We start from the raw sequence: 20,423 nt of genomic DNA on the forward strand, positions 1-20,423 counted from the left end.
CTAACTCTTGAGACGGATTGGTCTGGAATAGGGGATGGAAAATGATACTGGTAAAGAATGAACTTCTTGGATCAAGTGGACACATGAGACTATGTTGGCATCTCTTGTCTGGAGGGGAGATGAGAGGCCAGAGGGGGCCAGGAGCTAACCGAATGGACATGAGTAGAGAGCGTGGAGGGAAGAACTGTGCTGTCTCGTTGAAGGGAGAGCAATTAGGACTGTATGGCAAGGTGTTTGTAAATTTTTGTATGAGAGACTGGCCTGATTTGTAAACTTTCACTTAAAGCACAATAAAAATTTTTTAAAAACCTATGAAACAGCTCTACTCTGCACACATGTGGTCTTTGTGAGTCGGCATCGATTCGACAGCAGTGTTTTACCTGGTAAGGGGTACTATGAGGGAGAAGCTGGCAAAAATTGAGGCTGTGTTGTAGACAGTCTTGAATGTTAAGCTAAGAAAATAATACTTTGGGGTGGTCGGGGTTGCTAAAGGCTTGTGGGAAAAGTTTAAGGATCTTAGTTGTGCTTTAAAACGATTTATCTGGTAGTCTTTAGGAGAGGCTAAGGAGAACACTTACGAGCTCAGGTGCTAACCAAAAGGTCGGCAGTTAGAATCCACCAGCCATTTCTTGGAAACCCTATGGGGCAGTTCTGCTCTGTCTTACAGGGTTGCTATGAGTTGGAATCGACACAACAACAACGAGTTTGGCTTTTTTTGGAGGAGAACACTGGGGTGAAGTTCTTCTAATCTTTCAAGTACTAAGTACCTGTTAAGGGTGATGGCAGGAACGGGAGCATTCAGCTTACTGCTTTAGTACCTTGGGAGAAGAATACCCAGACCCAGAAGAATAGAGATTAGGAAATACATGGGAATTGAGTAACTCAGAGGCAAACCTGTGGTCCCGGTGTAGACAGAGCATCTTTACACCCACTCGTCCAAGGTAGCAGCTTTGCTCAGGCTGCTGCCTCACAGGGACTCAGCTTAGTGGATCACAGACTAGAAAATGGTTGAGGTTGATCATTTTTCCATAGGAAAAACTGAGTGAGTCTGAAATAATATTGGCCAAGCTCTGATAATCTGGCAATTCTTTACTTCCCTATTGATAATTTACAATTTTTGTTGGTTTAAAGGTTGAAGTACAGATGAGTTAATGATACAGAATTTTAATCATGTTTACTTGGTTATTTGCAGCTTAAAGAATAGTCAGATGTTTTTTCTGTTTTGAACACTATTTAGATTAGGTTGCCCCCATTGTGGTCTCCTACTCCTCACCACTTTCTCTTCTCAGCACTACCAAAATGATGACTTTAAAAGTTGGCATGTTATGAATGTGGTATTATGAAGGCAATCCAGATGCCATTTGGAAAACTGTTTTTGATGAATTTAGGAAATATTCTGGATGTTCTAGATCTGTTTCTGTATTAGCATTCCTCCAAATGGAGTATACATTAAAGATGAGATTCTTTCATGCCTTATTCTTTAAAATATAAATGTTAGTGTGGCACTAATTTTATTGGATCAATAAAAAGTGAACTCTGGAGCTTTTTAGACCCAAAAAACACTTTTGAAACGATGGACTTTTAGTTATGGCTTCTAATAGAAAGGAAAATAAAATGCTAGTAATTGACCTTTATAATAAGCAGTTATTTAGTAGAAAAAACTTTGTCATCTTAAGGTAAGACTGAACAGGTGAAAATGATCTTGCACTAAAGAATAATAACTATTTAAAAAAAAAATTTTTTTTTTAATAGAATTAATTTGTGTACTGATAGTTTCTTTTCTATTTCTGTTTATTTTGAATACTGAATGAGGTGGAGACTTAGGAATATCCTTATAAATGTGTAGATATCATGAAATAGTTCAGCATGTTTTTTTCAGATAGACACTTCATACTGTTTTCAGTTTTCAAATTCTTTTCCAAACTTTTTTTTTAATAACATTTTACTGAGTTTTTGGTGAAAGTTTACACAGCAAGTTAGGTTCCCATTCGACAACTTCCACAAAAATTGTTCAGTGACATTAGTTACATTTATCACAATGCATGAACATTCTCTTTGTGTTCTGTTTGTTCCATTTCCAGTACTCTGGTTTCCCTGCCTCCTTATCTTCTCATCTTTGCTTTTGTGTAATCATTGTCGTTTTGGTCTCATACAGATGATTTTTAAGTAAAGCAGCAATCTTACGGGTAGTATCATCTATTTTGTGTGCCATTCTGCTATTTTGCTAAAAGGTGACCTCAGGGAAGGCTCAGTTCTAGGTTTAAAGAGCGTCTCAGGGTGATAGTCTCAGGGAGTCCCTCTGTTCTCTCCTGTTTTCATGGTAGGTGATTATTCTACCTGATGGTAAATGAGTAAACCCTTGGAATGGCAAATATAGGGAAAGTAACAAGGTGTTAGAAGTTTAATATGAGGTTTTTAGGTAAACTTGCTTTATAAAACGTACTTAATGTCAACTTCAGAATTTGAGAGTTAGCAGCAAATGGATATGGTGTCGACTGTGGTTGGCAATTCAGTTTTGGAATGTTTGTTAAAGAGCCTATAAACTAGTATTGTAACTTTTAATTAAATGAAGCATAATATTTTCAAGTCAGATGACCTGTTTTGTAGCATTGTGTAGATTTTTTGGCTACTCATGAGAATAGTCACGTCTGGAGTTGGAAACTATAAACTTCAAAATGGAAGCTTTGGATCAAGTAATGTAACTTGAAGGTATACGACACACAAGATTGCATTTGAATTTTGCCTTATCTTGGTAGGTACCTTGAGAGAACATGTCGACACTTAGTATCTTAAGCGAATGTTCTGACTCTGAAACAAGAACTGGAAAAACTATATTTGGGGCAGGTGTCTCAATGCAGAAAATCTTCTCCTGCAGGACCGAGGAGATGAATTCACATACACTGGGAGCGGTGGCAAGAACCTTGCGGGGAATAAAAGGATCGGTGCACCGTCGGCAGATCAAACACTGACAAACATGAACAGGTAGTCCCCACCAGCGTTTCCTCTTCATTATTAGAGTTGGTAAATAAGCTTAAGACTTTTAGGATTTGGGCTTTGCATACAAATTTGATTATAGGACTATAATTTGTAACTTAAACTGCAGGGGAGAGTCTTAAATTGGCAGTTAAAAGGATCTAAAATTAAAATCCCATAACCCAATTATATAATTGTTTAGAAGCATCCTAACTTATTTCTTCATATGATTATTTTTAAAATGGCATAATTCCCAGTCTTACTTAACATATCGACACCTTTAAAGGAAAGGTGCATTGGAAAACACGTTGACACCTTTAAAGGAAAGGTGCATTGGAAAACACGTTGACACCTTTAAAGGAAAGGTGAATTGGAAAACACGTTGACACCTTTAAAGCAGAGAAGCCTTATACTTTACTAAATGAAATTGAGCAGAAGGTGGCTTATCTGTTCCATGTTAGGTCAAAGTTAAAGTGACATTCTACTCAACACACATTTATCATTGTTAAAGTGACAAGCTTCTTTTTAGAGGAGACTCACTGCTGTGAAATAGGGTTATGTACATAAGGGAGATAACCAGATAATTTAATCAGATCAGCACTCAGGTGCTTTTAGGATTTATCCTAATAAGATGTCTTTTCAGTGTTATAAAAGATAGTGTTCACTGGGTTACAGAAGTGACCTTTTCTAAGTGCCCTTGAGGCATTACAAAGACCACCTTGTACTGGCCTTTATTCTATAGAAATAATGATATTACAGCTTCTGTGGGAACAGAAAATTTGATAACTTTGAAATGTTTTATTTCATAAATGCATGCTAATAGCAATATTAATATTCAGTAACCCAAACCATCAGATAGCAACTGCCACATTATAACTTATCATACTGATAGCTTTTTTATCATTTTGTAAAGTTGAAATTTTTTTCATTCTGTTTTTAAGGACATTTTGTGGATTGATTAAGTGACACTCAGCCACTTTCTTGAGTCTAAATCACTTGGCTTTAAGTAGTGTTCCCTTAATTTCTGATTACTGTGTAAAATAAAAAATGATTTCAGTATGTTTTCAAGGCTTTATTGCGTATCAGGTTACATAGAATCTCTGTTTTCATGTCTTCCTTCTGTATTATTTCTGACAGTAGGATTATTTTACTGACCCAGCAGAGGAGACAGGTCAGGTTTGCTGGTGAAAACATTCCTAAGGCAGGAGTGGGTCCCTTAATATTCTTTTTTAGCAAGAGCAAGCTAGAAACCTCCAGCTTTTCTGGAGGAATGATCTTAAAAGGAGTTAGAAATATTTTGATGTGGTTCTGTCAATGAAAGTGTATCTTGAAATTGCAAAAGGGCTTTTGCAAGTTGTTAAATCTGAAAACTATATTTTTCTTTAATTATAATAGATTTCTTTGCTTGAATGAAACGTCTTTCGTCAAGAACCCACACTTGTAATGTCCATGGTAGATTGAAGTTTTTGAACAATCTGATAATAAAGAATGCTCCATTGACCATATGTTACAGTCGTTTTAGAAAATTAATTGGCAAGCAGTGAAAATGCAATTAAAGGAAAGATAGTGAAAAGCAGATATTAACTCAAAACAATTTAGAATTTACTTATCAAAGAGACTTTAACACCCAGGCAGTTAATTTATACATTAAGCTGCAAATATGTCCTGTGATCATCAGATCCCTTGAGCAGAGGTACCTATATGTCTTATAAACATGAAAACTGAGGTGAAGGCCCTTAGTTCTGACCGATAGTGTATTATTTCCATGGTAGTGTATGGTCCAATTCATTTTTGCTTCTCGGCTAAGAGGTAGTTTGACGCCTGCTTCTTGCTTCTGAGAAAATCTATGCCTATTTCTTCCCACCTCTCCTACTTTAAGAAACGGAAGAGGGCAGCAAGGTAACCTGGCCAGCCCTGCTTAGGGAAGTTAGAAGCACCCAGTTGGCTGAGCTGCAGAGAGAGTAATAGAAGAGCTTTGTTGCTGTTTTGCCTAGTTTCATCCGCTTGGATTCCTTTCAAATACCTGAACAGCCTCCGTCCTTATCTGAAGCCAGAAGTGAGTTGACACTGTGCCAGCATGTGGTAGGAGTCATTATGACTGAAGGTATCTGTGAGCACAAAGCGGTTCACCCAGTGACGTGAAGGTAGTAAGATAGCTTGGTAAGCTTTAACTCCTTGACCACAGCTATGAAAGTTATTATTAAAAATGAAACATGTTCTTAAGCTCATTTACTTAAAAAATACAGCTATGGTCAAGAGATTTCTTTTCAGTAGGTTAGTCATAGTCTTACGGCCTGTTTTTTTATTTGAGCCTGCATAAAAAGAAGTATACCTTGAAAAGGTATTTTGTACCATATCTGATTTCATAGATTGGGTATACTTTTTTTTTTTTCTTTAGCCTTAATGTGTTCTCTATGTTTTCTTTTCACATAAATTAGGAAGTAGGTGGCTTAGAAGAAAAATGCTAATTTAAGCAGATCCTAGTTTCTTTGGTAGGCATAAATTCTCCCAAGAAAGGTCTTCTAACATCTAACAACCTTGCTGATTAATTGCGAGTAGGTGAGTGCCCGTACAGGGAAGTTTCAGCCAAGTCAGAGTCAAGTGTTTCTTTTTGTCCTTATGTCACCAATAAACTGTAGCGATCTCAAGTTGTCAAAAATCTCTATTGTCTTATTGTCACAGTTTGGCACAGGCATTTGGATGCTTCGTTTTTATTTAAATTTCTCTTTTGCTGGAGGCTTTTAAAGGATATTCTCATATTAAACTTGTTCTTGATAATCTTCTAAATTTTAAGGAATCTTTGTTGTCTGGAATGTGGAAAGTAGACCTACAAAGGTCATTTGCACCTTGCTGACAAATTAATTTTTCTGGATATCTTTCTACATTATTCCAGCAATTTACCTTATGTCTTTCAAAAATAACTTATTAAAACAGTCACTTGCTTTAGTTTTCCAACGTTCTTCCTCCCCTCAAGAAACGTTATTTAAAGAAAATTCCGTGTATTTCTAGTTGTTTTCTATTATACGTGGCACAGATGTTGTTACTTTCAGAAGAACCCTACAGGCTATCTGAGAACCAACCCCTGGCTTGGGGGTGACACCAGAAAACTGATTTGTCTTCTCTGCTGGTGGGGGAAAGCATAATCCTATTATCTGGAATAATATGGGAAGAATCATAGAATCAACCATCAGGTAAGGCATAATTCACCTTTTAATTGAGCTAATGATTCGATTATATACTTGAAGAAAGATTACTTGGTATAAAGACTTTGTTTTATTTTTTAGGGCATTGGCCCTAAACTGCGATGCTCCATTGGATGATAAAATTGGAGCAGAGTCTCGGAATTGGAGAGCTGGTAAGCCAGTCAGAGTGATACGCAGTTTTAAAGGGAGGAAGATCAGCAAATATGCTCCTGAAGAAGGCAACAGATATGATGGCATTTATAAGGTGCTCTATATGGCATGACATCTTGTTAGTCGTTCTTCCCGGGCTTTCACGTCAGGTTGCCACAGGGAACTACTGGGGTGGGAAGGAGGAAACACTAGGCCATCTCGGTTGGTATTTCTTTTTCTGGAAATGTCAGAGATGCACAGAGTGAGCTCAGAACTTTGGTACTTTTCTTTTTCGGCTAATATGAAGTCCCTAAGGGCTGGATTATATTTTGGGGCAAGATTTTTACACGTATAGATTTTCTGTGATGAAACCATTTCAGCAACTTGCCATTACAGATGTGGATTCCTACATACCTTTTCAGAATGATTTGATTCTAATAGATTTTCAAATCAGAACACATTATAATTTTAAAAATAGGTTTATGTTGTTCGTTTAAAAAACAGGGCCATCTATTACTATCATTTTATATACCTAGTATGCAAAATTCAATTAATGAGCATAACATTGTTACTATATCAAATTAATAGCAATCTGTTTACGGGAACTATCTTAATAGGAAATATGGTTAAAACAATATTATACTGAATATTCTTGACTTACTCTCTTAAAGCAAAGCAAGTGTCTTAAAGTGATATTTAGTTATGGCACGTTTACTTAAACCACTTATGTGATGACATTATGAATAAGTCTAAACTTTAAGTCTCAAAGTAGTACTGACATACGATTTAGGTGGTGAAATACTGGCCAGAGATTTCATCAAGCCATGGATTCTTGGTTTGGCGCTATCTTTTAAGAAGAGATGATGTTGAACCTGCTCCTTGGACCTCAGAAGGAATAGAACGGTCGAGGAGATTGTGTCTGCGTTTACAGGTTAGATTACATTTGTCTAGTCCACTTGTGTGTTCATAAAAATGTATACCTCTGTACTGCCTATGTGCCTTAACACTAGATATAATCCACGGCAGTTGATGCATATAGACAGTAAGGGTGATGAAGGAGACCATGCAAGTGTGTGGAAGGAAAAGGAGTAAACAGTAAAGAGGTGGCATCCTAGGCATCAGACTTCCCTAGGACCTAGGGCTGTGCTTAAGAAGAGCTGGTTTTATAAATGAAAAGTAAAATATTTCCACTTCCATTTGGAGATGACAAAGTGTGAGGAAAGGGGATGAATAAATTTCAGGTTAGGAGATCTTGAGAAGAGACGTTTATCCTGGGGCACAGGGGGTGTATCTGTGGTAGAGGGAGGAAGGGGTGGCTTATAAGAGTGGCCTGCCTTCTACCCTTCTTACTTTTCCTCACCCCTTTACTCTCTCCCGCTCAAAGCTTCTTCCCTGCTGTGTCACCACCTCTAGTGCTTTGCCCTTTTTCCCCCTTGCCCATGCTCAGCTGTTGGCCCATATAAGACGTCGTTGATTTGTGTCCATAGCAGGTGGCGTGGCAGCATTCCCCTTTCACTGCCTGCACATCCTAGACTTTCCCTGACACTGCCCTCAGAGCATGGTTGGAGCCCATTCCCGCCATTCCCCATGGCTGCGCTTCCCATACAGACCTCCTGCTCTGTCATTCCCCAGGCTTTGCCCACACTGCATGTGTAGGGCCTGCTTGTGGGCATGTGTCTGGCCACCCTGGCAGGTGAGTGTGTGTCTACCAGTGCAGGTCTGTTTCTGTTTTCTTTTTAAACACGTAGAGCTGATTGTTTCAATGAGACTCATCAGCTGCTAAAATACTACTAAAAGATCGCTTAAAAAAAGTATTAAATCCATTTTCAAAAGATTTTTCAGATGCCACAGTTCAGCAGAGCAATATTCTAGATAGATTAAATTTGAAACTATGAGCAGAAGCATATAGGCCAATCTATTATGATGAGTTTAGTATGACTGATGAGGCCTGAAGTATGTTGAGCTTTAGATACGAGCGTTATCACAAGGCATGCCAAAAAAACAAAAAAAAACAGGTAGCCAGTAAAACGTAAGAGGTAGACTTTTATTTTCTAAAGTCTAGCCCTTAGCTGGTAGAGAATTCGGCAATTTAGTGGCTTTAGGTCTCCTCAATGCTTTTCCCCCCTAACTTTGAGAGAGGAAGAATTTGCCCCTATGTTTTGTATTAGCCTGACCCCACAATTTAGTATAAACCCATCTATTTGATTACCATCAATTGTGCTCTGTGATTGATCTTCACTGACCTTCAGATCTAGGTTCTCCTTTCCATTTCCTCCTCAAACTTTCCAAGCCATGTATAGTCACAGCTCCTGAAGAGTTTACCTTTGATCTCTTAGATCTGAGACTGTGAGATCTGAAAAGATCACTGTGTTAGAAAATGGGACATCTCAGAATCAAAGTATGGGTTTTTACACTGAATTTGTAATTTTAATAGTCTTCTGTCCTGTGAATTCTTTGTTCTTTAAATGTCTGTTTCCTTTATATAGTCTTTCAGTTTGGGGAAAAGCATGGACGACTCTCCTTTCTTTAAAATTTCTCATCAGGATCTAAGACCCTCCTCCTCTGTGAAGCTTAAATCTACATTGTACTTTTCCCCCATCAGTATCCAGCAGGCTATCCTTCAGATAAGGAGGGGAAGAAGACGAAAGGGCAGTCAAAGAAGCAGACCAGTGAAACCTCAAAAAGGCCTAATTCAGACGGTAGGTAATGACTGCAGAGGAGAAATCCTCATAATGGAGTTTCTAAGAAAGAATTGAGAGACTCATGAGAAATTAAAAGCCAAGTGAATGTGGGGTTTTTTTTGTGGGGGGAGTGAATGGGTCTTTTTCTTATATTTTGATAGTAACAGCCGCAAATAGAGTATCCTAAAATCTGGGGTAGGTAGATGTTGCCTTATGTGGATTATCTTCCTAGTAAACATTACTGGTGCTAGCTAACACTTTTGCTTCACAGTTCTGCTTAGAAGCACTTGTAAGTCTGCTGATATATTTTTGAATAAATCTAGATGAGTGTCCAAGTGTCTCCAAAATGGTCAAAACATCAGATTCAGCAGAAGCAGTTGAGGCTTTCCAGCTAACCCCTCAACAGCAGCATCTAATCCGAGAAGATCGCCACAACCAGAAGCTGTGGGACGAAGTGCTTGCGTCTCTTGTGGAAGGACCAGTATGTAAAGATTGTTCTTTAAGTGATGTTCTGTGTTTTAACATATGATGAATAATTTCTTCATGAAGTGTGGTTTTCACAAATCAGTCAAAATGTGACCCTTTTATCCAGTCTTCTTATTCTTTCAGAAATGTCTGAGGCAATACTTGAACACTTTCAGATTGATTTTAGGTCTTCTAGATGTTGGTTTTTGACTTCCCAATGCCTAATACCTAAGTATGTTGAGGAACTCTTCATGAGAAAGATTTTCAGTTGTGGAACACACTCAACTTAATCTAAAATACATCAGAAGAGTTTTTGTTATACAGTAAAGCCTGCGAAAGCCAGACCCTGTGTAAGGTAGAAACCCATCAGAGAAGGAAAACTCAAATACAGTGAAACCTGTGATAGCTGGAACTTGATGGAACTGCCTTGTTTTTCTGGATCTCACAAGTTTTCCGTCTTTGACAGGGTACAGTCTTAGCACTTTTCTGTCACTCTCTGTCAGTGGAAAATATTTGAGTTTGCTCTCTCTGATGGGTTTCCGCCTTACACGGTCCCGACTTTTGCAGATTTGACTTTATTTCCCACTAAAAAGAGCGATAGAAAAGTGGTAAGACTGTACTTCATCAAAGGCGGAAAACTTGCAAGATCTGGAAAGACAAGGGACTCCCGTCTAGTTCCGGCTCTCACGGGTTTCACTGTCGTTCACAATTACCTAATAGCATAAGTCTTAAGCAGTTCATGTGTATCTGCTCCACTTAGGGGTAAAATAAATCAGAGTTGATATATTTTAAGTATTTTACACGTTTTGAATTTTTTTCTGTCTTTTGATAAACATAAAATTTTGACGTGGAAATGAATCACAAAGTTAACTGATGTGTGGATTTTGTATTAAGCTCTGTTTTGCAAAAGAAGCTTTCTTTTCAAATCCCCAAAATTGGAGGTTTCAAATGCGAATTGTCTGTTTTTTGTCACTTGTTTATTGTGGCTCAAATTTTGCTTATAAATTTGAATCTTCTATTTCATTAGGTATTAACCCCTTGTCATATGAAATGCAGTCACTTTTCTGTGATACGTAGCTATTGTGAGTGAGCTCTAGCAACTTCTCGTTGAATTCCGTCTTGTCACCTCTAAGTAATCTCTTCTTTCCCGTGGTTCCTTTATTTCTCACCTGGCATTAGCAAGAGTTTCCCAAATGTCTGAAATGAGGCTGAGGATATCTGTGTGAGCTTTCTGTCTAAAAAATGAGTGAACTCTACAGAGCGCTTATCCAGTGACGATCGCGTTGCTTTTTGTTTGAGAGATATTCTTTCTTCATTATTATATTAAGGAAGAACCTCCTGATAGAATTTTTAAACTTTGAGATTTGGGTGAGTTTTATCAAATACCCTTTTGATTTATATTGGACTCACCATTTCCGTTAGCCTGTGAGTGTGACATGTTGAGTTATCCTCAGTAGAATGAGGCTTACATGGTTGGAAGACAGAAGGACAGTGATTTAGCTCTGTGACAGGTGTTACTTGCTTTTTAGCCAGGAGACTCAGGCATGACAATAACCAGACTCTGTTAGGTCAGTTAGAGCATGTAAGCTACAGCAAGCAGTTGTTATCATGGTCTAATTACTCTCTAGTTGGGGAGGATTCCATGGTAAGTTGATAACACAGGTGACTTCCAGGCGTGGCTGGGCAGGGGACAAGGTAGCAATATAGGTGCAGGAAAAAGTCACCTGAGTGAGCATAAAAGTTCTCGTCCCTGTGGGTGGTGTTGCGCTTGTGGCCGGTTCTTGCATGCCTGGGTCAGGTATCATTTCCTCACTTCCAGTGGTGGCTCTGGACATCGATGTGTTACTACCCTGGCAAGTTTCACGCACATTCTCTTTGGATAAGCCAAAAAATCAGGCGTTAGACACCGTGACTTTTAATTAAACAAGCACATATTTTCGATATGTATGTACGTTTGTATCCAAACTGACCCACAGCCCTGTCTACCTCTACAGTCTCTTCCCTTGCAACTGTCTCACACTCAGACTGCTGCGGCCCAGTGGTCTCTGTGCTGCTTAAACACACTCGCCTTGTCCCCTGCCCTAGGCCTTTAATGCACTGTCTCTCTGCCTGGAGTTCCCGCCCCTGCAGTGTCCACATGGCTCACTGCTTCAGATCCTTTAAGGTCTCTGCATTAATACTACACTCTACAGGGAGGACTTCTAGAACTACCCTTTCTAAAATAAAAGAAAAACCCATTGCTCTCAGGTCAATTTGGACTCCTGGCAACCCTAGCATTATAGTGTAGAACTGCTCAATAGAGTTTTCTTGACTGTAATCTTTATAGAAGCAGATCACCAGGCCTGTCTTCCATGGCACCAATGGGTGGGTTCTAGCTGCCAACCTTTAGATTAGTACTGTAGCACAGACTGTTTGTACCACTCAGGGACTGTTCTAAAATAGGTATTCTTTATTGCTTTAATTTGCTTTGTTTTCCTCATAGTTATTACTGTCTAAAATCGATGCATTTTTTTAGTTTGCTCTCCTATAGGAATATAAACTCCTTTCTATTACCACGGTGTAAATGAATCCCTAGCACATAGTAGGAACTCAAAATTCCCATATTACGTATACCCACGTTACAGGCACCATGGAGGCCCTCACTGGGAGAACAGTAGTATGTTAGAGAGAAGGTGCCTGGTATAAAGGTTTGGGTTTTTTTTCACATCTCCCCCTAAGTGGTATATTCTTTTCATGTGTTATGTAATACTTCGTTTATAATTCACTTGACTTTCTAATTCATGTTCATAAAGAAGTATCAGGAAACCTTTCGAAATGAGATCTTTGATTTTTTTTTTACTTGAAATTCTTGACTATTCTACCTTTTCTGTGAACACAGAGAACAAACATAAATTGCACCCCCCTGCTACGGAAAACAAGTGAACTGAATGGAGGATTGTCCTTGTGACTATTGTCATTACTTGATTTTTTTTCTTAGTAGAAACATACTAAATGTGATTTAAGACCTTTTATCACTTAGAATTTTATTAGTATATTTTGAAATACAACCCTTTTTTTCTTCCCCTTGGGTACCATTCTAGAATTTTCTGAAAAAATTGGAACAATCTTTTATGTGTGTCTGCTGCCAGGAGCTAGTTTACCAGCCTGTGACAACAGAGTGCCTCCACAACGTCTGTAAAGTAAGTACACTTCCTTTCTTACTATCCCTTGATGTGCCAGAAGGCTCACTGACCTCGAAACCCGCTTTTAGCATGTGAAGTGCAAGCAGTCCCTGGGTTATGAACAAGATCCGTTCCTAACTGTGCCTTTAAGTCTAATTTGTAGATTGGTAACAGGTGCATGCAGCTCTTGTTTAGCCTTACTTTTAGTGCAGGAAACCCTGGTGGCCGTAGTGGCTCAGTGCTACAGCCGGTAACCAAAAAGTCGGCTATTCAAATCCACCATGTGCTCCTTGTAAACTCTATGGGGCAGTTAGTTGACAGCCATGGGTTTGGTTTGGTTTTTGGTTTAGTGCAAGAAAAGACTTGAAGGCTTTTCAATGATTTAAAAGCTGCACTTGCAGCAAGTGAACGTGATTGCGATGAAGAATTTGTTGTGAGTAGGGGTTGATGCAGTCCTTTCAAAGTGAGGGCAGATTTACAGAACGTTAAAGGGCAAGTAGGAGGGGGACGTTCATAACCCGGGACTACCTGTACAGTAAAGCCTGCAAAGCCGGGACCTGTGTAAGGTAGAAACCTATCAGAGAAGGAAAACTCAAATATTTTCCACTAACACAAGTGATAGAAAAGTGTTAAGACTGTGCTCTGTCAAAGGCAGAAGACTTGCAAAACCCAGAAAAACAAGGCAGTCCCGTCAATTTCTGGCTCTCATAGGCATTGCTGTATTTTCCACGAAGTAGGATAGTTATGAAACTTTGCTAGTTAAGGCATTTGATTACATCTTGGTGGTAAGTGCATGTTTTATTTTGATAGTAATAGTGATTCAAATATTTATAGTTTGAAGTATTCTGTCATGTTAAGAGTTATTGAGGAGGGCTTATATGTTACAGCTCATGTATGTTTTGTATGTTATAGCTCAAACTGGAATGGTTCCATGCACTCAATAAAGAATCTGGAGCAGAGTCTAGCTGGCAGCACGCCCAGATGAACTGAGTATTGTGTTATCATGTGAAGTGAAAGGAAAACTTGAGCTTTAATCAAATCAAGGCTAGACTCTGGCTCTGCTCTTTGGTGGCTGTGTGCCCTGATCTAACTTCTGAACGTTTGTTTCTTTTGAAAAATGGGATCAAACCTTCCACATATGTGATTGCACGTTAAGTAATTTGTTAAAATACATCACATAGTTCTAGTCATTCCACTTGAATAAATTTTAAAGTAACAGGGAATCCTGTGTTTTCTTTTTCTTTAGTCATCTAAAGAAAAGCCCAGCTCTTAACTGTCTTTTAAATATCAAAAAGTAGTTTCTGCCAGTAACAGCTAGTTTCAGTGAGTAAAAAGTCAAAGCCTCAGCCCTAGTTGATACCGAAGTTATGAGTTATTTTGCACCTACCTCAGGACAGAAAAGATTGATGGGGATTTTAAAAGTCATTGAGTAGTCATCTACCAGGAAGTCATGGATTAAAATCCAACCTAAAGAGGGAAGCCAAGTAGGAACCGTACATAATCCCTAACACCCTCCTTTTACTGGAGGAGGACACTGAAGCACAGAAATGTTTAGTCCTCACCGACGTCTCCTGGTGTGCCAGGGGAGGTGCCGCAGTCCTGACTGTAGCCTGGTTTCCATAGTGTGAGTTGAGGCCTTTCTAGTCGTTCACCCATGTATTGCTTTTGTTACCAAACATGGAGTTTCCAGTTCCTGTTTCAAAGCATAACTTGTTGAGTATCTTTCTACATGCTTTCCCCTCAGATGAAACTGTGTTTTGTTTTGGTTCTGCCTTAGGATTGCTTACAGCGCTCCTTTAAGGCACAAGTTTTCTCCTGCCCTGCTTGCAGACATGACCTTGGCCAGAACTACATCATGACTCCCAATGAGAACCTGCAGACTCTACTTGACCTTTTCTTCCCTGGCTACAGCAAAGGACGATGATCTGTCCGCTTCTACCGTCTTGTTCCTGGTGGCTTTTTGGACAATAAAGAGAATCTAAAGTGGGTGGGGAGGGTGGAAGCGATGGAGGACCCTATTTCTCTCGTTCTGAAGCAGCTAATCCTCTTTCCCACATAGCCATCATCTTGTGTGTGTAGTAAGAGGCCCAGTTCTCAACTGTCTTTTAAATCTCAAAAGGTAGTTCCTGCCAGTAACAACTAGTTTCAATGAGTAAAAAGTCAAAGCCTCAGCCCTAGTTGATATCCAAGTTATGATTTATTTTGCAACTACCTCAGGACAGAAAAGATTTATGGGGATTTTAAAAATCATTGAATAATTAGTCAAATGAAATTTTAGCTACTCACTGCCTCCCAGATATTAGTTGTGCCTGGCTCATGGAATCTGATTACGGAAGAGGAAGTGGCACTTGAAGGCTGGCATGACGCAGCCTGCCTCTGTGCTGGGCATCACCGTGTTTCAGTGTCTCTCCTTCCATTGCAATGTGCGTTTCGCAAGGACAGCTTCATTTTTCAGCCTATTTTGTGAGCTCCGTTGTGCTTTTTTCTGGTGTTCCATGCAAGTTGACTACTAATGACTAATGAGAATACGGATGCATTGTTGCTGCATTAGTGTAATGTGGTGTCGTTTTGCACTTAAAAGAGGTATTTCCATGCTCTAGTTGTAAATGCTCTTGTGAGAAGAGGCGTGGAGCTAAACCAGCTGCGGGTGAGTCTCACCAGGGGTTTTACATCTGCAGAGCATTGAGGGCAGTGCCGACCTTCCGGAGGATTGAAATTGCTTCATACTGTGACCCTACATTTTATATTCACTATCTTCCCTAAAGTATACCTTAATAAATATTTTATGACCAGAAAAACAGCTCATTTTGTTCACTTTTTTACATTTGTCGGGCTTATATTATGGGTTTTTAAGAATCAGTTATTTCCAGAGTTTGCTCATTGGATGTTTTTATTGAGACAGACATTTTTGCATAATTTTTTTACTTCCAATTTTGGTAATGAGAACTAGAATGAAAGCTTAAGTTTTGGCTAAGGACAGATTTCATCCTGGGTGTGATTCTTTTAAGTTTTACTAAATGAGATTACTTTTCACAGGAAGAACCTACTACTGACTGTTCTGTTATCTATAACGTCAATCTTACGTTCCATTTTAGCATCATCAGTGCTACTTTTTTATTTAACAGAGACGAGAATAAACATTGCTATATTCTCTAAAACTATATTGCCATATTTTCTGATGGAGTCAGTCTTCCTGCCCCTTAATGCAGATCCATTCACACACACACACACACACACACACACACACACAATATGGCCAGCATCTATATTTTCTTTCTGCTAGTCACTGGTACATTTTCGTGTGTATTGATTTAATCCTACTCAGAGCCCTCAGAGGCAGGTACTTTATCCCCATCTTATGGATAGACATCAGTGGCACAGAAAGCTGACTTCACTCCCCAGAGATCACACACCAGGCAAGTACAGAGATGTCTGTAGACCTAGGCAGCCCAACTCCCGAACCACTGGTCTTTACTTCCGTGTGCTATACAGCACAGAATTCTGTTGTGACACTTTGGCTAACAGAAAAGGGCCCCAACTCTATACTTAAAGCTTTGGGTTTCAGTGTAGAAACATACACCAGACTTGTTTCAGTGCTTTTCCTGCATTCAGTTAAACTCAAAATCAGGTTCTGGGAAACACCAGGAGCACAGTGAATAGAGCCATTTTTCATGTAGGACTAGTGATACAGACCCTGGGATTGCTTTTATTTTGAAGAATCATCTAAATAGGACCTTCTTAGATGGAAGGTAGTTAAATTGCCTCATCCAGCACTGTATTCCCATCAGCTGTGGCAACGTCTCTGCAGGAACGGTGGGGAATACCTCCCAGGTTCAACTACTTTACCGGGTATAATTCAACCTCTTTTATTAGCAAGCTAACTGATTCCCACAGTTAAAGACTATGGATTGTCTTAACTTTGCTATAACATGGTAAAGACTCGGAAAGAAGGCTGACTATAGTTTAGCATGTTCACAGAGTGTCAAGAATGGCCCAAAGCTAAGCAATTTTATGTTGCTATGGAGTTTTTTTTTTTAAAAAAGACCTCAAATTTTTTACAGAAATATTTTGGTTTGTATTTCTAAAAGATAAGGACTTTCAGAAAACATAACCACAATGCCATTGTCACACGTTAAAAAAAAAAGTGACAGTAATTTCTTTATATCAGATATCTAGTAAATGTTCAAATTTCCTTTGTCTCAAATGTCCTCAATGGTATTTTATTTGTAGTTGGTTTGTTTGAATCAGGATCCAAATAAGGACTTCACATTGTGATTAGTTGATATCTCTTAAGAATCTTTCAATCTGTATATATCCCTCCACCTGTTTTTTTTCCAACTATTGCAATTTGTGTGTTGAAATTGGGTTGTTCTGTATAGTTTCTGACAGTAGATTTTGCTGATTGTAACATTGTGGTGTAGTTCAACATGTTTCTGTTTATTTTCTGTGAACCGATAGTTAAAATTAAAGCATGACCACATTCAGGTTTGATTTTTTTTTCCCAAGACTTTTTCACAGGTAGTGTGGTTGTCCTTCAGGAGGCACGTAGTATCTGATCGTCTCTTAGGCTTAGGTTTGAAAGATGAGCTTTTCACTGGATTCTATTACACTTAGTAGGTACAGTGATTACTATTAAGTACTCAACCATTTTCATGGGCGTAGATTTTTTTTTCTCAATAAAAGTGAAGATCAGATACCACTTTATGTCTTCTAATTAGGATAGGCAGGATCTCTACTCCTAGAACTCAATTTCTAAGTAGTATGGTTGATTCAACAAACATGTGCATGCTAGTAACACCTGTACACTTAAAAGCTTTGGGTTTCAGTATAGATTCTACTTATGAGAACCAGGTAGAGATCTGCTCTGACTTGACCTCCATCTGCTTTTTCTCACTTTGCCCATTAGAGCCCAAACCTTTCCTCACTCTTCTTCTGGACACTTAGAAAGACAGGAAAGCTCATGACTGTCTATGCAACTTGAGGGAGTTGAGCCTGATGGCCCGTTTACCACCAGCTTACTTTGGAAAGTGTTATCCTTGCTTACCCACAACCAGGACTTCACAATTCCTGAAGGAACTGATAATTTATTAACCTGGATAAATAAGATCCTACACAGAAGGAAAAAAAAAATTATTAAACACCAGTCTCTGGATACAAGAAATCAAGAGCTAGCTAGGGGAATAGAGCAGGCCAAATGACTGCTATTGAAAACGGTGAATGAAAGAATAAGAAGAATTTTTAAAACTCTGTCCTCAAGAATGAAATTGTATTGCATTGATAGAATAAGTACAAGCTGCTATGGAAGAGGAGTGATTTGAGATTAAAATTCTTGGAACTAAATGTGATTGTTAAAAAAAAAAAAAAAAAATGCAACAGACAAAACAGAATGGACACTGCCAAAACTTGAATGTATCGATGAGTAATCCGTTAATATGGATATGCCACAATTTGTTTATCCATTCGTCTGCTGATGGATATTTCAGGTGTTGCCAGGTTTTTGCTATTATGAATAAAGCTGCTGTGAACCTTTGTGTGTAAATCTTTGGAAAACAGTTTGGCGGTTTCCTATAAAATTAAATACTTAACATAAAATCCATCAATTTCACTCGTAGTTATTTACTCAAGAAAAATGAAGACATATATCCAAAGTAGGTTATGCTATCTTACATTCTTCTCAGCTGTGTTATGAAAGTTCTGACTGTCCCACATTCTCATCAACACTTCCTCACCAACACTTGGTATTGTCGATCCTTTTAATCTTAACTGTTCCCTAGGATATGTAGTTCCTGTAGGAGACAAGTGTGTGTTGAATATTTGGTGACCAGAAAAGTGGACCATGGTAGTCATTTGTACCGTTCACCAAGTATTTCTGGCTCTCAGTGCATGTGTTAAGACTGTACTTAGCAGACTCCTGCGGTTGGGTAAGTTGTGGCCAGTGGGTCAGTTGGCTGTGAGCGGAAATGCTGTGTCACATCTGGCCAGAGCACTTAATTTGCCCTCCTTAGTTTTTCTTTCATGGAGACCAGTGGCATTCCAGATGGGAACTCTTCCATCACCCTAGGTCCCAGAGTAAGAACGATACAGAGCAGAGGCCCCAACCAACTTGCGGTGGACATGCAACGTGAGAAGTCAATCTTAAGTCTCTTGAGGTTTGGGGGTAGTTAACAACAGCATGACTGAGCTTATCCTGACTTATAGAATCACAATTCTAAATTCCTCAGCCTACCAGTCGATACAGAATTAAATTTGTTAATTGGTGTTTCAGGGCAATTTTGGGACTAGAACTTACACTGTTGATACTCCTGGTGTATAGTGCATATTTTAAATGACTTAATTACTTAATATCCAAGTCAGTTGGCTATGATCTGTTGATAAATTGCTTGATAGTGTGATAACCTCTAAGATGGCCCTCATGATCCTCACCTCCTGGTTTTCACACCCTGGTGAAATCCCCTCCCCTGGAGTGTGCACTGGACTTACTCTCTTGTAGTGAATAGAATACAGCAGAAGTAATGGATGAAACTTCAAAGATTAGGTTACAAAAATATTGTGGTATCCATTTTAGGTGCACTCTCGCTCACTGGAAACCCTGGTGTCGTAGTGGTCAAGCGCTACAGCTGCTAACCAAAAGGCTGGCAGTTCGAATTCACCAGGCGTTCCTTGGACACTCTGTGGGGCAGTTCTACGTTGTCCTATAGGGTCGCGTATGAGTCAGTACCGACTCCATGGCAACAGGTTTGGTTTTGTGTTTCTCTTGCTCAGTACGAGAAGCCAGCTAATCTGTTGTGAGCTGCCCTGTGGAGGGGTCTGTGTGGCAATAAACTGAAGTCTCTGGCCAACAGCCAGTAAAGTCCTGAGACCTACAAAAACTATAGGAGCCACGAAATGTGTTCTCTCTTATTTGAGCCTTCAGAGGACTGTACCTCTTGAATGTAGCTTATGAGACACCAAGGGGAGCCACCCCTGGATTTCTGACCCACAGGAACCATGAGTTGAGGAATGGTGCTGTTTGGGGAAATTTGTTATACAGCAGTAGATGGCTGATATAAATAGGGTGACCCTATTTGCCAGCTTGCCCAGATCACCCTAATGATAAGACTGAGTTGATTCCTTCTGTGACCTATCCATGGGTTCCCTTTTACTTCTGAAATATTCTTTGTTTACCACAGCCAAGAATTTTTTAATTTGTTTATACCATTTTCTCCTTGAGAAAATATAGGCATTTTCAAAATGCTTTGGCAAGTCATAATAGATGAGAAATGACCCTAGTTGAGAGTACAGGATCCCATGGACATTTTGCATGGAAATCATCTATCTACAAGCAGCTTCTAACTAAATGTCTGCCAGATGCCAGAAGAAATTTTTGAGGTGCCCCTCACTTCCCATACACATCTACTCTTTGTTCTAATTGTCTGGAAGATTGTGAACTAGATTGCTCAAATACTTTAGAGTTAGAATTTACCTAGTTGGCGTCTGCTGGGAAATCACAGTAAAACTTACATGAGCTTTTGGGCTGAGAAGTCTCCACCACCAAAGTAGCTCTGCCACTCCCCCAAATGTAAGCTATATTTTATTTGGGTCACAGATAGTTAACAAAAAAATGTCCCTCAAAAATGTGTAATCTTACTAGATCCATAGGTCCTTATAATATACTTCAATTTTATAAAGTAGAACACACTTCATTCACCTAAAGTTTTTTAAACTTTTTATTTTGAAGTAATTGTAGACTCACAAGCAAAAATAACACACAGAGTTCCTGTGTATTCTTACCCAGCTTCCCCTGATGATAACATCTTATATAACCATGGTTA

At 39.0% G+C, this 20,423-nt stretch overlaps 1 protein-coding gene across 2 annotated transcripts in view; it reads left to right on the top strand.

The window, feature by feature from the left end:
• UHRF2 (ubiquitin like with PHD and ring finger domains 2) overlaps nucleotides 1-20,390 on the top strand; it is a 95,861-nt gene extending 75,471 nt beyond the window's left edge. Inside the window, exons 10-16 of one of the 2 annotated variants that reach the window (XM_049896783.1) lie at nucleotides 2,876-2,982; nucleotides 6,258-6,420; nucleotides 7,096-7,236; nucleotides 8,908-9,004; nucleotides 9,310-9,467; nucleotides 12,532-12,630; nucleotides 14,390-20,390. In XM_049896783.1, coding sequence (XP_049752740.1) covers nucleotides 2,876-2,982; nucleotides 6,258-6,420; nucleotides 7,096-7,236; nucleotides 8,908-9,004; nucleotides 9,310-9,467; nucleotides 12,532-12,630; nucleotides 14,390-14,536 — 912 coding nt within the window. In that variant the 3' untranslated portion in view covers nucleotides 14,537-20,390. Of the gene's footprint in view, nucleotides 1-2,875; nucleotides 2,983-6,257; nucleotides 6,421-7,095; nucleotides 7,237-8,791; nucleotides 9,005-9,309; nucleotides 9,468-12,531; nucleotides 12,631-14,389 lie in introns of those variants that run through there. The other variant, XM_049896784.1, reaches the window with a different exon arrangement.
• The last annotated feature ends 33 nt before the right edge of the window (nucleotides 20,391-20,423 follow it).

The sequence above is a fragment of the Elephas maximus genome, chromosome 9 (assembly GCF_024166365.1).
Source record: "Elephas maximus indicus isolate mEleMax1 chromosome 9, mEleMax1 primary haplotype, whole genome shotgun sequence".
NCBI classification, from domain to species: Eukaryota; Metazoa; Chordata; class Mammalia; order Proboscidea; family Elephantidae; genus Elephas; species Elephas maximus.